Source organism: Lonchura striata, chromosome 24 (assembly GCF_050655825.1).
Source record: "Lonchura striata isolate lonStrDom1 chromosome 24, ASM5065582v1, whole genome shotgun sequence".
NCBI classification, from domain to species: Eukaryota; Metazoa; Chordata; class Aves; order Passeriformes; family Estrildidae; genus Lonchura; species Lonchura striata.
The window spans coordinates 9120431-9134394 of NC_140726.1; the positions used below are offsets into that span (position 1 = coordinate 9120431).

Here is a 13964-nt window from a genome sequence, read left to right on the forward strand (position 1 = left end):
CTTCCGCCCCGCGCCCCGGCGGATGTGACGCCGCTGTCAGCGGCACCGCGGTTCCGGCGGCGGCGGCTCACGCCCGGTGAGCGCTGCGGGCGGCACCGGCGGGATGCGCGCCGGGCCCCTGCCGCCGGCTCCCCGCGGGCCCGGGCGCGGTGGCGGAGGGCAGCGGGGCTGCTGTGCCCGCGGGTGACCCCGGCAGCGGCCCCGGTGCCCGGCGGAGCGGGGAGCGCCGCGGCTGCCCCGGGGCGCTGCGCGGTGCCGCTGCCGGGGGGATCGAGGGGCGCTTAAAGCGGTTTGGGGGGGGAGACCTGGAGCTCGGCGTGCAGCGGCTGATGAGCTGTGTCGCGGCAATGGACCGGGTGGAGGGAGGGAAAGGACCGGGGGTGTGGAGCTCCGGGCTCGGCCGAGGCAGCGGGACCTCGGGAGGTGTTTGCCCTGCCCTGCGCTGCCGTGGCTTGCGGGCTGCGGGTTGAACCGCGGCTCGGCGGTGCTTTCTGCCCGTGCCGGGGAAAAGCGGCTTCCTCCGGCCGCGGAGCAGGTGAGGAGCGAGTTCGGTGCGGCTCCCGCAGAGGAGGAACCGGCTCTGGGCTGCCCACGGAGCGCGGTGCTGTTTGTTCCGGGGAGCTACGCTCGGGAGTTTCTTATCAGCTCCTTATCAGAGGCGAGAGGGGGAAGCGGCTCCTCCTGCCAGCCCAGCGCGGTGTTTCCTGGCCCGGGGCTGGCACCCAGCAGGCAGGGCAGGGTTGGGATCCATCCCTGCCCAGCCTGGGTGTGCCTGCGGTTCTGAGCCGCTGGGAAGGAGCCGCCTCGGCTGGCGTTTCCCGGGAAGGGGATCTGCCGGGTTGGTGGGACTCTGCGGGATATTCGGGTGGCCCTGGCCAGCGTGTCCCTCATCCTCAGGAGGGGCTCTCACGGGTTTCATTGCAGCCTGCCTGTCTGATGCCGCACTGGAGGCGGGGAGCGCCGCTATGGAGCGCGGGGATGGAGGCCACGCTCTGCATCCACACGTGCCTTTGGCTGAGCGCTTCCTGGATCCCGCTGGCCTCGCCGGGACCGGCCTGCGGCGGCCAGCGCGCTCCGGACACTGAGGCCCGCCACGGGAAGCTGACCTGGGCGGTCAGCTTGGATGCACCCGAGGAGGAGCTGGAGCAGCAGGCAGAGGAGCTGGCCCGGACCGCGGGGCTGGTGAACATGGGCCGTGTTGGCGAGCTCAAGGGCCATTACCTCTTTGCCTACCAGCCCGACGGCCGCGCGGCGGCCGAGCACGAAGCCATAAGGAGGGCGGTGGACGCTTTGTTTGCACAGCACGACAGCGTGCGGTGGCACTCGGAACAGAAGCTCCTGAAGCGCTCCAAGCGCAGCCTGCACTTTAACGATCCCAAATACCCTCAGCAGTGGCATCTGGTGAGTGGTTACCCGGCTCCTGCTGTGCCTGCGGGCTCGGGCTGTTTGTGTGGCTGCAGGTGAGCTGCCACGCGAGGGGCAGAACAGCCTCTTTCTGTTCTTTGGTGAGGAGAGCTCACCAAGAGCTCGCCCTGCCTGCCACGTGCTCACTGTGCTAAGGGGAGGAAGCAGCTCCTGCAGCTGGTTGTGCACTGGTGGCACTGGGGTGGGCAGAGGGCTTTGGCTGGAGCACGCTGTGCCCTCCACGTCGTGGCTCGAGTAGCTGTTGCTCATTGTCAGCCTCAAAGGATCTCCCCTGATGGTCCTGTGACTCCTTCCCGTGCTGGCCCCAGCCCCACACGTCTATCCAGTGCACCCAGGAGGTCCCCTCAGCGCTGACCCTGTCCCCACTGTCCTTTCTGGTGCGTAGAACAACCACAAGAGCCCCGGGAAGGACATCAACGTCACGGGCGTGTGGGAGCGGAACGTGACGGGGCACGGGGTGACGGTGGTGGTGGTGGACGACGGCGTGGAGCACACCATCAAGGACATCCAGCCAAACTACGTGAGTGCCTGCGCAGGCTGGAGGCAGGGCAGTGTGACAGGAGCGTGTGAGAGCTCAGAGTCCAGCCTGTGCCAGCAGCAAACCTTTCCTGGGAGATGCTGCACCCGGGTTTTGGGTTTACCTGCCTTTGTGCAACCCATGGGAAGCAGCTGGCATCTCTCTGACCCGCAGCAGTGCCTGGAGCTGCCTTGGTTGGTCCCTTCCCCACAGCAGCAGATAGCAGTGTTGAGCTGCAGCCCTGTGAGGAAGCAGCCTCCAAGTTCCCGTGACATCCAGCCTGTGTTTCAGCCCATGTTGCGTTCTCTTAACTCCTGCTTTTCCCAAACTGAGGCGAGCAGAGCCCCAGTCCCGACTGTGGGTCTGTTCCCAGTGCCCAGAAGGCAGCTATGACTTGAACTCCAACGACCCTGACCCGATGCCTCACCCCGACGAGGAGAACGGGAACCACCACGGCACCCGCTGCGCCGGGGAGATCGCGGCTGTGCCAAACAACAGCTTCTGCACGGTGGGAGTCGCCTACGGCAGCCGCATCGCGGGTAGGTCAGGGCCAGGCTGCCAGGCTGCCTCCCCTCTGGATCCCACCCCTCTGTCTGGGGTGGGACACGGCCCCACGGGCTGCAGAGGCTCCGAGGCAGCGCTGCCGGGCTCCTTGGGCTGCTGCAGGGAGGGCCTGGCGCCTGCCTGAGCTCCCCTGCAGGGCAGCTGGCTCCTGGCAGCTTCTCCAGAGTGTTCCTGGTCTCCATGGCTGCCAAACGTTTGGCAGAGTGTGCCGTGCTGGCTGAGCCAGGCAGCTGTGCCACAACATGCCCGGGCTGTGCCTGGAGGCACTGGGGCAGCAAATCTTGGCCAGCCTCTCTTGCTGCCCTGGCCCCTGGTCTCAGCTTTGCCTTGTGGGATGGACAAGGGTGAAGAGCCAGTGCTGTGTCTCTCCCCTGTGAGGCCAGGGAATGTGTGCAGTGTCCCAGCTGCCTCCAGAGCTCCTGAGCTGCCCTGCAGAGGGAGGGAGGTCTCTGTGCCCTGCAGGATGTGTCCCTGGCAGGGCAGGGGACAGCCTTGCTGGGACACGATTCTGTCCATACCTGCTCACACCACAGTCCCTGGGGTGCCAGGGGTGGTCAGGGCACAGCAGGCAGAGGCTCCCAGCTGGCAGAAGCGGGGATGAGCTCATTGTGTACCCACAGCACAGGGAACAGGAGGGTTTGCCCCAGTCCAGCAGGACCTGGCACTGCCTCAGCCCTCCAAATCTGGGCTGGCCTTGCAGGGTGAGCACAGCGGGGCAGCCTCAAGCCAGGAGTTTGTTTGCAGTTTGTGCAGCTCATGTGACTCGTGTTCCTCAGCTCCTTGTCCTCTGTCCTGCAGGCATCCGAGTGCTGGACGGGCCCCTCACGGACAGCATGGAGGCCATTGCCTTCAACAAGCACTATCAGATCAATGACATCTACAGCTGCAGGTGAGCCCCCAGGGCACCCTGAGCTGGCTGGCCTGCTCTGCCTGGGATGGGTCACAGCTCGTGGCTGAGTGCTCAAACCAGCTCCCATCCTCCTGTGGCTGCAGTTAGCCTTGGGGCACCAAAATCCTGTTCCTGGAGACTGTCCCGGGCTCTGCACAGCACCTACAGCTGTGAGGTGTCCCTCTGTGTGTGCTGCAGCACATCCCCTGGGCTGCTTGTGCTCCCCACTGTGGTCAGGCAGCCCCGTGTGACGGGGACTGGAATGTCTGAGAAGCCGCTTGTTAAATAAAAATCAAACATTTTGTGCTCTGGAATCTGACCCAGGGGCACAGTGCAGACACGACAGCGATGTCCCAGCGGCGAGGGGCCGTCCTGGGGGGTGGGAACGTGCAGTGCTCTGCAGTCCCAGTGGTGGCACTGGGAGCAGCTGCTGGCAGCTGGCTGTGGTGGCAGGGAGAGCCACCTGGGGCTGTCACCTCACGCTGCCTCTCTTTGCAGCTGGGGTCCCGATGACGATGGCAAGACTGTGGATGGCCCCCACCAACTGGGAAAGGTAAACCCCAGCCCCAGCAGCGCTGGGGGAGCCTCCAGGGCTGGCCTGTGGCCTCGTGCCTGCCCGTTCAGGCAGGGCGTCACTTTGCTGTGACTCCCTGCACGTCTGTGCCCGTCCCTCGCTGCCGGCTCCTGTCACTGCGGCTGGGAGAGGCGACGCGGCGGCGGCAGGGCAGAGCTCGGGCAGGGCAGCACCAGCTGTGCCAGGAGAGGCTGCTTCCAGCAGGGAGAGGCTCTTTCACAACCTGTGGTGTGGCACTGACAGCTCTGCAGCCCGCAGGACGCTCTCTGCTCAGGAGGCCGAGCTTTCCCTGTGCTCATCTCGAGGCTTTTGGTGCCTTTGGATACTGGGAGTAAATAACAGGGGGTGGGATTGCAGGGGGAGGGAGAGGCAGGGCTGAGGCTGCTCCTTGCTAGGCCATTAAGGTTTTCTCAGAGCTCCTGTGCTGCAGGTCTGCTGCAGAGCACACCCAGCCCACCTGGGCTGCAGCGAGGGGTCACTGAGGGGCCCCAAAACCAGCAGTGGGGTGTGGTTCTGCTCCAGTGCTCTTCTGCTGTGCTTTTCCAACCACAGCTCAGCAGTTCCTGCGCCCTTCAGAGTGGCGCTGACAACCAAGCCGTTCGTTCACCATAACAAATGGTTTCCAGTTCTGCCAGTTAATTTATTCCCTTCCTGCCTGCAGAGACAGCTGGAACAAGCTCCAGGACACAAAGCACAGGCAGAGCTCGCTGTGCCACAGCAGAACGGGCAGAATGTACCTTCCTCTGCTGGGGGAGGGAGAGCAGGCTGGTCACTCCAGCGGGGTTGTGTTTGTGCTCATCCATCAGACGTGTCCTCTCCCTGGCTGGGAGCAGTGACTGAGAGAGGTGCCTGGGCTGAAATGTGCTCCCAGCCGGTGCCCATGCTGTGGTGTGTCTCAGCAAAGGCAAAGCCCCCGTGTCTGTGGGGCTGGGCACTCAGAGAGGCCAATGGCTCTGTGGGGAGCCCTGGTCACGCGTGGCTGCTGACAGAAAGCGCTGGGGTCAGTGTGGAAGGAGCCCCCTGCCCTGTCCCTCTCCACAGGCTGCCCTGCAGCACGGCGTGATCGCGGGTCGCCGGGGTTTCGGGAGCATCTTCGTGGTGGCCAGTGGCAACGGGGGCCAGCACAGTGACAACTGCAACTACGATGGATATGCCAACTCCATCTACACTGTCACGATAGGTGAGCCTTCTGTCTCCTCCCTTCCCGGCCTGGAGCACTGAGGTGATCCCAAAAGCACAGAACCATCCCGGCTGGGAGCTGGCTGGGTGGTGGGAATCTGTGGGAACGTGTCTGGGAACAAGCATGGCAGCGTCTCGGGTGTGCTGGGCTTCAGTCCCCAAGCCTGCAGAGCAAGGGGAGGCCAGAGAAATTCCTTCCCTGGGCTGTGACAGGCACTGCCACACCTGGAATGTGGCATACCCATCATTTGTGTTAGAGGGGAAATCTGTAATTCAGAGCAGGAGCTGCGTGAGGGGCAGAGGATCTGTGTGATACTGAGCACAGTGAGGGATTGTTTATCGTGGCTGCCCTTCCTGTAGATCTTCCAGGTGGGCAAAATACAGCCTTGGTCCTGATTTCCCTGCCCAGCTGCCAGGCCCTGGAAGAGCACATCTGGCAGGAGAGGCTCATAGGGGATCAGGAGCCTGAGGCTGCAGCAGTGGCAGCAGGGCAGGTTTCACAGGCGCTGCCCGTCCCGTTCCCCAGGAGCCGTGGATGAGACGGGCTCCATGCCCTTCTATGCTGAGGAGTGTGCCTCCATGCTGGCTGTGACCTTCAGCGGCGGGGACAAGATGATGAGGAGCATCGTGAGTAGCTGTGTCCCCTGCCTGTGCCCTCCTGGCCACCCTGGGGACAGCCAGGACATCGCTCCGTCCCCTCCCATTCCCACACAGCCCCTCTGTGAGCCATGCAGGTTCCTTTTATCCCCACAGGGACACAGGGAGGGTCCTGCTCTCAGCCCCCCTCGCTCCTGCCCAGCCAGCCTGCCTCACTCTGCTCCCAAGGCACGCTGGAGCATGGAGGGCAGGGAGAGCATCAGGCTCTTTAAACCACTTGGCCCCAGCTTCTCCTCTCTTCTGGCACGTAGGCTTCTCCCAGTCGAATTTTTAAGAATATTTTTATCAGCTTTTCCCTTCTTTTGCCAAAAAATGACTTCTTGTCAACAACACGTCCTTTCTGCCCGAGCCAAGCAGCCAGGGCTGTTTTCCCCCTTGCAGGCCCGACCCAGCCTGTCCCTGCCTTGGTGCCAGGCCGCCCCCACCCCACTGGTGTGACCCCTTCCTGTCCTGTGGGGCCAGCAGGGACTGCAGAGCCTGCCCACCCCAAGGCAGCTTGGGGAAAACACTGCTGGCTCCTGATACCTCGGGCTGGGTTGTCCATGTTTGGAGGGTCTCCCACCAGGACAGGACTTCCCAAAAGCACTTTTCCTGTGGCTCTGTGCCCGCCACAGAGCAGCTGAATCCAGGCTTGTCAAACAGGCTTCCCCACGTGCTGGGGAAACCTGGGCAACAGGGAGAGCCTGGGATCCTCGGGCACCTGGCTGGGACTCAGCGAGTTCCTCCTGCAGCCCAGAGCCAGGGCAGGGATCTGTGCCCAGCCAGGGCACGGCACAATCTGCCACAGGAACAGTAAAACCCAGAGCGGGGCTGGTTCTTGCTTTCAGAAATCACTGCAGTTGTCCCAGGCTGCTTTGGAAAGTGCTGACCCTGGGAAAAAAGGGAACCACGACGGCTTTGCTGCATTCCATGAGCAGCTCCAGGCTCAGGGGTTGGTCTGGCCTCTCCCAGCACGGTGTGAGTGCTTTGAAGGTCACAAATGCACGTTCATTTTAAACACTGGCTTTATGGGACACTGACAGGGGAGCTGGCACTCCATGGGTGAGATCCACACGTAGCCTGGGAGCAGCCTGTGGCTCCTTCAGCCAGCCCGTGCCTTGCTAAGCCCCACACAGCCCTTTTTGAGGAGCACAGTCTGCTCCTGGGCACCCTGGAGCTCCCTGCAGTGGTGCCAGAGTTAACTCAGGGTTAACTTCTCTGCAGCCATCTGCTCCAGATTTTTTTTTTTTTTTCCCTTTTACCAGACCATAAACTTTGTGTGGTTTCCTTAATGGGAAGAATTTAATACAGCTTCTGGCACTGGATGTGCTTCCTACTGAAAGTTTGTGCTCTGGGGGTGCTCTGTGTGGGACACTCAGTGTCCCAGCGTGAGCTGGAGCCACTCACAGCTGGAAAAATGGGGTGGAGTCAAGTAAAAACACAAGAAACCCTTCAGATTTTGGGCTTTCTCCCCTCAGGGAGCAGAGGGAGATGGATGCACTTGCTTTGCAGCAAGGTGGCAAAATTTGAGAGCTTCCTGATGCCTCTTCAGAGGCTGTGTGTGCTCGGCACTGTCCCATGGGCCCCCCTGCAGTCTGGGAGTGACACTGATCAGCAGTGACAGTGAGGAGGAACCCAAACTGTGCCTGCCAGGAATTTCCCTCAAAGTTGCTTCGTTGGGGCTGCTTTCTCTCTCTCTCCCTCCAAAGGGAACTGTCTCCACCATCATTTCCCATAGGGGATCCCTGCAGTGGGGCTGTCCCAGGCCCCTTCCTGGCTGCTGTGAGCGGGGACAGTTGTGTCACAGCTGAGCTTGGGTTGCAGGGCACGGCTGGGGCTGGGAGCACACATCCCTGTGTCTGGCCACCCCACCCTGGCAGAGTGGCCTGGCCGAGGCATGACAGGTCCCGTTCCTCGCAGGTGACCACGGACTGGGACCTGCAGAAGGGCACGGGCTGCACGGAGGGGCACACGGGGACGTCGGCGGCGGCGCCGCTGGCCGCGGGGATGATCGCGCTGATGCTGCAGGTGCGGCCCTGCCTCACCTGGCGGGACGTGCAGCACGTCATCGTCTTCACTGCCACCAAGGTGAGGGCCTGGCCCTCCTCCTCCTCTTCCTCCTCCTCCCCGCAGGATGGCCGGGGCCCTGCTGTGCACATCCTTGTTTTGGCTGCTGCTCCTCCATAAATCTCTGCCTCGCCTGGCTCCCGGCACGGGGATGTGCTCTCCCTCACCCCGTGTTCCTTCCAGGAATGTGCCTGAGGCATTCTCCCCTGTCAGGATAACAAATGGATTATTTGCCTCAGGAATGCCTCTATCTGCCAGTGTAGAGGTCTTCCAGGAGCTCAGCAGGTTCAGGGGCTCAGCAGGTTCCAGGGGTTCAGCAGGTTCAGGAGCTCAGCAGGTTCAGGAGCTCAGCAGGTTCCAGGGGTTCAGCAGGTTCCAGAACTCAGCAGGTTCCAGGGGTTCAGCAGGTTCAGGAGCTCAGCAGGTTCCAGAACTCAGCAGGTTCAGGGGCTGGCCCAGCCCAAGGGCTGACACCTCTGCAGTGTCACCTCATGGTCCAGGCAGTGGGAAGCAGGAGCTCTGTCCTGGCCTTTCCTGGGCTCTCCAGAGAGCTGGAAACAGGCACAGCAGAGAGCTGGGCAGCAAACACAGCCCTGCCTTTCACCCAGAGCAGGGGTGAGAACTCACTGGAGGGATGGGGCTTCTTCCTCACCTCTCTGGGGAGCAGGAGTCTGTGTCCAGCTGAGGCTGTGCTCTGTTTGGCATGGGACAGTGTTTTCCATAACTTCCAAGCCAATGTTGCCAGAGCAGTACAACCCAAGAAGTGATGGGGCCCAGATCTGTCCTGCCCCAGCTCTTGGTGATTTAAAGGACTCCGTTCCTTCTCTCCAAGGCTTCTGCCATGGCACAGGCTGTGGTTTGGGCACCAGCTGGGATGTTTCAGAGCAGAGGCATTTGTGCCCTTTCGTGCTGCTCCATTTCCTTTCTGAGGAGCTGGGAAGCCGCTTGTCCTGGGATTTGTTTCAAACAAAGATCAACCTGTTCCTTTCTAATAAGGCCATGTGGGTTTGCTTCCCCAGCCCTGTGGGATGTCTGGGCCTCCTTCCCTTCAGGCCTGGGGGTTCGGGCTGCCGGTGTCCCCCAGGTGAGCAGAGCACCCTGTGTGTCTTTGCAGTACGAGGACCGTCACGCCAAGTGGGACACGAACCAGGCTGGCTTCAGCCACAGCCACCAGCATGGCTTCGGCCTGCTCAACGCCTGGAGGCTGGTGAACGCTGCCAAGGTAACTCCCTGCCCTCCCACACCTGCCCGTGGGCAGGCAGAGCAGCCCAGCCCCGTGGCAGGGACAGCTCCTGGTGATGCCGTGGGGTGACACCGCTGCCGTTCGGCGCTTTGGCCGCCGTCCTGCTGGCCCTGGCTCTGAGGCTGCTTTGGGTGTGAGGTCACGAGGCTCCCGGGAGCCATCCCGAGCTGCTGCTCCCCAGCACTATATATAGCCATGGCGAGGGCCCTGAGCCACAGCAATGGAGCTTCGTCAGCAGCCCCTTCCTCCCTGCCCGGTGCTGCAGGGAGGGTGTCCTGCCCCCAGACCAGGCTGTTCTCACTGCCAGCTCCGGGGAGTGGTGTGCTCACAGCAGGCAGAGGCATCCCCATCCCCATCTGCCACACGGAGCCCAGGGCCCGGCCCTTTGGCACTTGGTCCCAGCTGTGTGCGGAGCTCTGTGCGGCTGTGCCGGGTCACTGCTGCTGCCAGTCGTGCCCTCAGGGTCACAGGGACCTCCAGGCTGCTCCCTCTTCCTGCAGGCACTTGGGTTCTGCTGTTCCCTGTCCCCTGTACCAGGGCTTGGAGCGGACTCAAAGCCACTGTGACAAACCCAGAGCTGGGGAGTCCCAAACCTTGATCAGCCCTTCTGGCTCCCAGGCAGTGACTTTCCTTCTTTTCCTGGGCATGTGGGCACAGCTCCCATCCCTGGGGTGTCACAGCAGCCTGCGTGTCCCAGAGCATCATCAGAAGAGGCCTCTTGGCCTGGGCCCATGTCCAGCACAGGAGCAGCCTGTGGGAGAGGGAGGGATGGCTGTGCAGGGAGGGTGCAATCCGTGCTGAGCCCTCTCTCCTTCCCCTGGCAGATCTGGGAGTCCGTTCCGTACCTGGCCTCCTACATGAGCCCTGTGCTGAAGGAGGGCAGGAGCATCCCGTGGCTCCCGCAGGAGCTGCAGGTGGCCTGGAACGGTAAGAGCCACGGAGAGAGAGCCAGTCCTGCCCGCCGGCGTGCCAGGCCAGCAAGGGGTTAAGTGCTGGGCTGCCTGGGCTTTGTGCGCTGCCCATCCCCAGGGGATCCCCTCCCCACAGCCCATCCCCTGCACTGATGGTTGGGGAGCCAGACCGGCTCGGGAGCGGGGCTGGGCTGGGCAGCGGCCAGAGCCGCTCGCCTGGCTTTGACCATTTTAGGCAATGCTGCAGCTCCCGACTTGGCCGGGCCCTGCGAGCTGCTCGGGGCTACCACCAGATGCTCCAGGCTGCCAGCAGCTGCTCGGGGCTACCAGCGGCTGCTCAGGGCTACCAGTGGCTGCTCGGGGCTACCAGTGGCTGCTCGGGGCTACCAGTGGCTGCTTGGGGCTACCAGTGGCTGCTTGGGGCTACCAGCAGCTGCTCTGGGCTACCAGCAGCTGCTCCAGGCTGCCAGCAGCAGGGAGAGTTTGGCCCAACCCTGCCCGGCCCCAGCACGCCTGCACAAGGGGACACTGCTGTCCTGGCATGTGCCCACGTCCCTCAAGAGGAGCTGGGAGCACCCACCCACCCAGCTCATCCTGCTGCAGAGGCGCTGGGAGCGTTCCTGGAGCTGGGAGCAGCTGGAGATGGGCTGGGCCAGCCTGGACAGCTGTCCCAGAGCCACACAGGGCAGCTGGGAAGAGGCAGAGACAACGTGTGTGTCCTGCAAAGTGGCACAACAGCCCAGTGGGGCTGGCTGGGAGTGGGGACTCCAACCCAAAGCCACCAGCCTTGGCCAAGCCCCCGTTCCCTTTCCCAGTCACCCCTGCCGACCTGCAGCTGTCTGGCATGAGGACCCTGGAGCACGTGGCCGTCACGGTCACCATCACCCACCCTCGCCGTGGCAACCTGGAGATCCGGCTCTTCTGCCCCAGCGGGATGATGTCCCTGATCGGCACCGCCCGCAGCATGGACTCGTGAGCACCCAGGGGATGGGGCAGGGCACGGGGACGTGTCACCCACGGGCTCTGGGACCCCTCACGGGCTGTCTCCCTGTCACTGTCGAGGCAGGATGGGAAGGAGAGGGCTCTGACTCAGAAGGCTGTGAGAGTAAAACTCTGATTTATTCAAAATACACTGCTCTTTTATACAGAGCTCCACAAGGACACAATCTATTGGTTCTGAAGTGAAGATAACCCACAGCATTGGTGCAAAGTGCTTGATGCACAGTGATAGAACTTAACTATAAATGTGAAAAACAAGAGAGATAAAGAATTATTTACATTCTTTCCCAGGCCTCTGCCTGGCTAGAAACTCTCAGTTTCTCTCTTTGACTGAATCTGAGACCCACATGTCCCCTCTCCCCTCGGCAGGGACCCCAATGGCTTTTCTGACTGGACCTTCTCCACAGTGCGCTGCTGGGGCGAGCAGGCACAGGGCACCTACAGGCTGCTCATCAGGGACATGGGTGAGTCCTGCCTGCAGGGCCCTCAGCAGTGCTGGCAGCTCCGTGCCGTGCCCCAGGGAGCTGCCAGCTCAGATCCTGCTTGGCTCAGGGGCTTCCCCAGCACCCCAACCTGGTTCCTCCCCAGGAGACGACAGCCTGAGGCCCGGCACCCTGAAGCAGTGGCAGCTGACCCTGTACGGCTCCTCCTGGTCCCCAGCAGAGATGAAGGAGCGGCAGAGGTAGGGCACCACGTCCCCAGCATGGACAGGAGAGGGAGGCTCAGGGCTTCATCCCTGCTGTGAGCAGGGTTGCTGCCAGCCGGGCGTGTGGCAGGTGAGCCTGGGGCTGCCAGACACCTCACAGGGCAGCCGTGGGCTGCAGAGCACAGCTCTGTGTGCCGAAGGAGACACTGCAGACCCTTTGTGAGCACTTTGGAGCCTCCCTGGAGCCCCATGGGAGCCTGATGGGGTGTCTCTGTCCCCAGGCTGCTGGAGGAAGCCATGAGTGGGCAGTACCTGAGCGGGGACTTCTCCCTGCCCTGTCCCCCAGGGCTGGACATCCCCGAGGAGCAGCGTTACACCATCACAGCCAACACCCTCAAGGTGAGCCTGCCTGCAGGCTGGGAGCCCTGCATCCCCCAGGAGGAGCTTGGAGAGCAGGACCCCGCTCAGCACTCTGTGCCCTCTCTGCTGGGCAGCGGGCAGGGCCCTGAGGGTGTTGAGAGCTTTGTTTCTCAAGGGGTTTTCCTCTGCAGACCCTCCTGCTCTTGGGATGCTTTGCCGTGTTCTGGACTTTCTACTACATGCTGGAGGTTTGCCTGACGAGGAACGAGGTGGGGCTGGACCTGGGCTGCTCCAGCTCCACCAGCTGCAGGTGGCACCAGCAGGGTGGGAAGCACCGAGCCCTGGAGCACGACCTGGAGATGGAGTCGGTGCCTCTGTACCAGGAGAAGGACGTGGAAGAGGCCGAGATGGAGTGTGAGCACCTGGAGCCTGCCCAGGATGGGGAGGAGGGGTCCTGGACCCCCACCCACCCCAAACTTTCCAGCAATGGCCGAGCTGTGAGCTTCCACGAGGCAGCCCCCACTGGAATGGGATTCCTGGGCCCGGAGGCATCGACTGAACTGCTCGGGGAGGACAGGGAGCACCAGCCCTGCTGACTGGGGTGGGCTGGGGCCCTGCCTCGGTACGACCCCTGGCTCAGGCAGCGCAGCTCGCTGCTGAGCCCCCACGGACCATTGCCACTGTGTCCTGCGGGAGGTGCTGCTGGAAGCGGCTTGGAAACAAGGAGAGAGGGCTGGTACTGGGGAGGGAGCTTCCCTTCCCTCCTCCTGGAAAACAAAGCAAGCCTTAAACCCTTTCCTGCTGGAGCCTGCCCTGCTGGATGCTCAGGGCACCATTGTGAGTGGAGTGCCATTCCCACCGAGCCCCTTCCTGCCGCTGCAGCAGGGCCCAGACGTGTCCCTTTGTCCCCGATTCCTGCAGAGCGAGCCTGGAAAACGCAGCGAGGCCCCAGCAGCCGCCTCTGCAGGCAGGGGCCCCGCAGCACTGGCATTTTCCTGGGCTGGCAGCTGGCCCCTACCCACCAGTCATCCCAGTTTAGAAGCAGGGAGTTATTTCACTCATCTCCAACCAGCGCTTCTCCCTGCCCCCGTGCTCCCATCCTGCAGATTCCTCCTCTCCTGTGGGCACAGAGCAGCTGTGGGGTGGGGGAGGCAGGAGCCAGCCTGCCTGGGGGCAGGATGGGGCTGTCCCTGGGCACAGGAGCACCTCTGGTAGCAGGCAGGCCTGGTTTGGCTGGGGAGGGGAGGCAGAGCTGCTCTGGCAGTGGCTCCTCTGAGCTGGGCTGGCTTGTTCACATGTCTTTGGGTTCGGTGGTTTATTTTTTTAAAGCTGGGGTTTGTTTTTTAATCAGCAAAGCCCTTTTGTGTAGCTTTCCAAATAAAGCCTGAAAAACCCTCCTCTCCCCGATCCGTCACTCTTCTGCCCTGCCAAAGCTTCCTCACTGTGGAAAAATGTGTCACACAGCAGCTCCCAGCCCCGGGGAGGGGGGACCCAGTGCTGGGTGCTGCATCTGGAGGGGCTGTGTGCCCTTGAGACAGTGTGAAAATTTAACAGGGTAGAAATCCATTTAGATTGAAGTGAAATGTGCCACTTCAAGCTTACTAACATAAGTGAAATACGCTCTTTAGTCTAGTACTGCAGCACTAGCAAAACTACCCCAGCTAAAGAGAAAGAATACAGATTTCCACACTAAAAAGAGATAAGAAAGACTCCTCGAACCTTAAAACAAACAGAGCAGAGTGACACAGAAGTTCTTTCTATACTTTCTGACAAAAACTAAGTACAACTAGCTGTAAGTGTGCCCTGGGGTAAAAGGGGCTGCTCCAGGCAGGGGGAGGCAAGGAGCAAGGACAAAAGTGGCTGTCACGGTTCAGCAGGGAGAGGTCAGAGTTTGCCAAGCCGGGCAGGGAAAATCCAAGCTCCAGCTTTGGTTTTCCCCGGTTTGGAAGTGGCA

The 13964-nt window shown here is 62.1% G+C and overlaps 1 protein-coding gene across 2 annotated transcripts; it reads left to right on the top strand.

Annotated features, from left to right (window-relative positions):
• Positions 1 to 32: 32 nt before the first annotated feature.
• PCSK7 (proprotein convertase subtilisin/kexin type 7) lies at positions 33 to 13415 on the top strand. 2 transcript variants are annotated; one of them, XM_021530115.4, is made up of 16 exons: positions 33 to 76; positions 925 to 1401; positions 1811 to 1945; positions 2316 to 2481; positions 3305 to 3395; positions 3894 to 3948; positions 5011 to 5149; positions 5675 to 5775; positions 7705 to 7872; positions 8966 to 9073; positions 9919 to 10021; positions 10821 to 10977; positions 11374 to 11468; positions 11593 to 11686; positions 11932 to 12049; positions 12202 to 13415. In XM_021530115.4, exons 2-16 carry the CDS (start codon positions 937 to 939, stop codon positions 12604 to 12606), a joined length of 2400 nt encoding a protein of 799 aa, XP_021385790.3. In that variant the 5' UTR covers positions 33 to 76; positions 925 to 936; the 3' UTR covers positions 12607 to 13415. The 2 variants fall into 2 exon arrangements, with proteins under 2 accessions (XP_021385790.3, XP_085416430.1); XM_085560304.1 differs by lacking the exon at positions 33 to 76 and adding an exon at positions 409 to 535.
• The last annotated feature ends 549 nt before the right edge of the window (positions 13416 to 13964 follow it).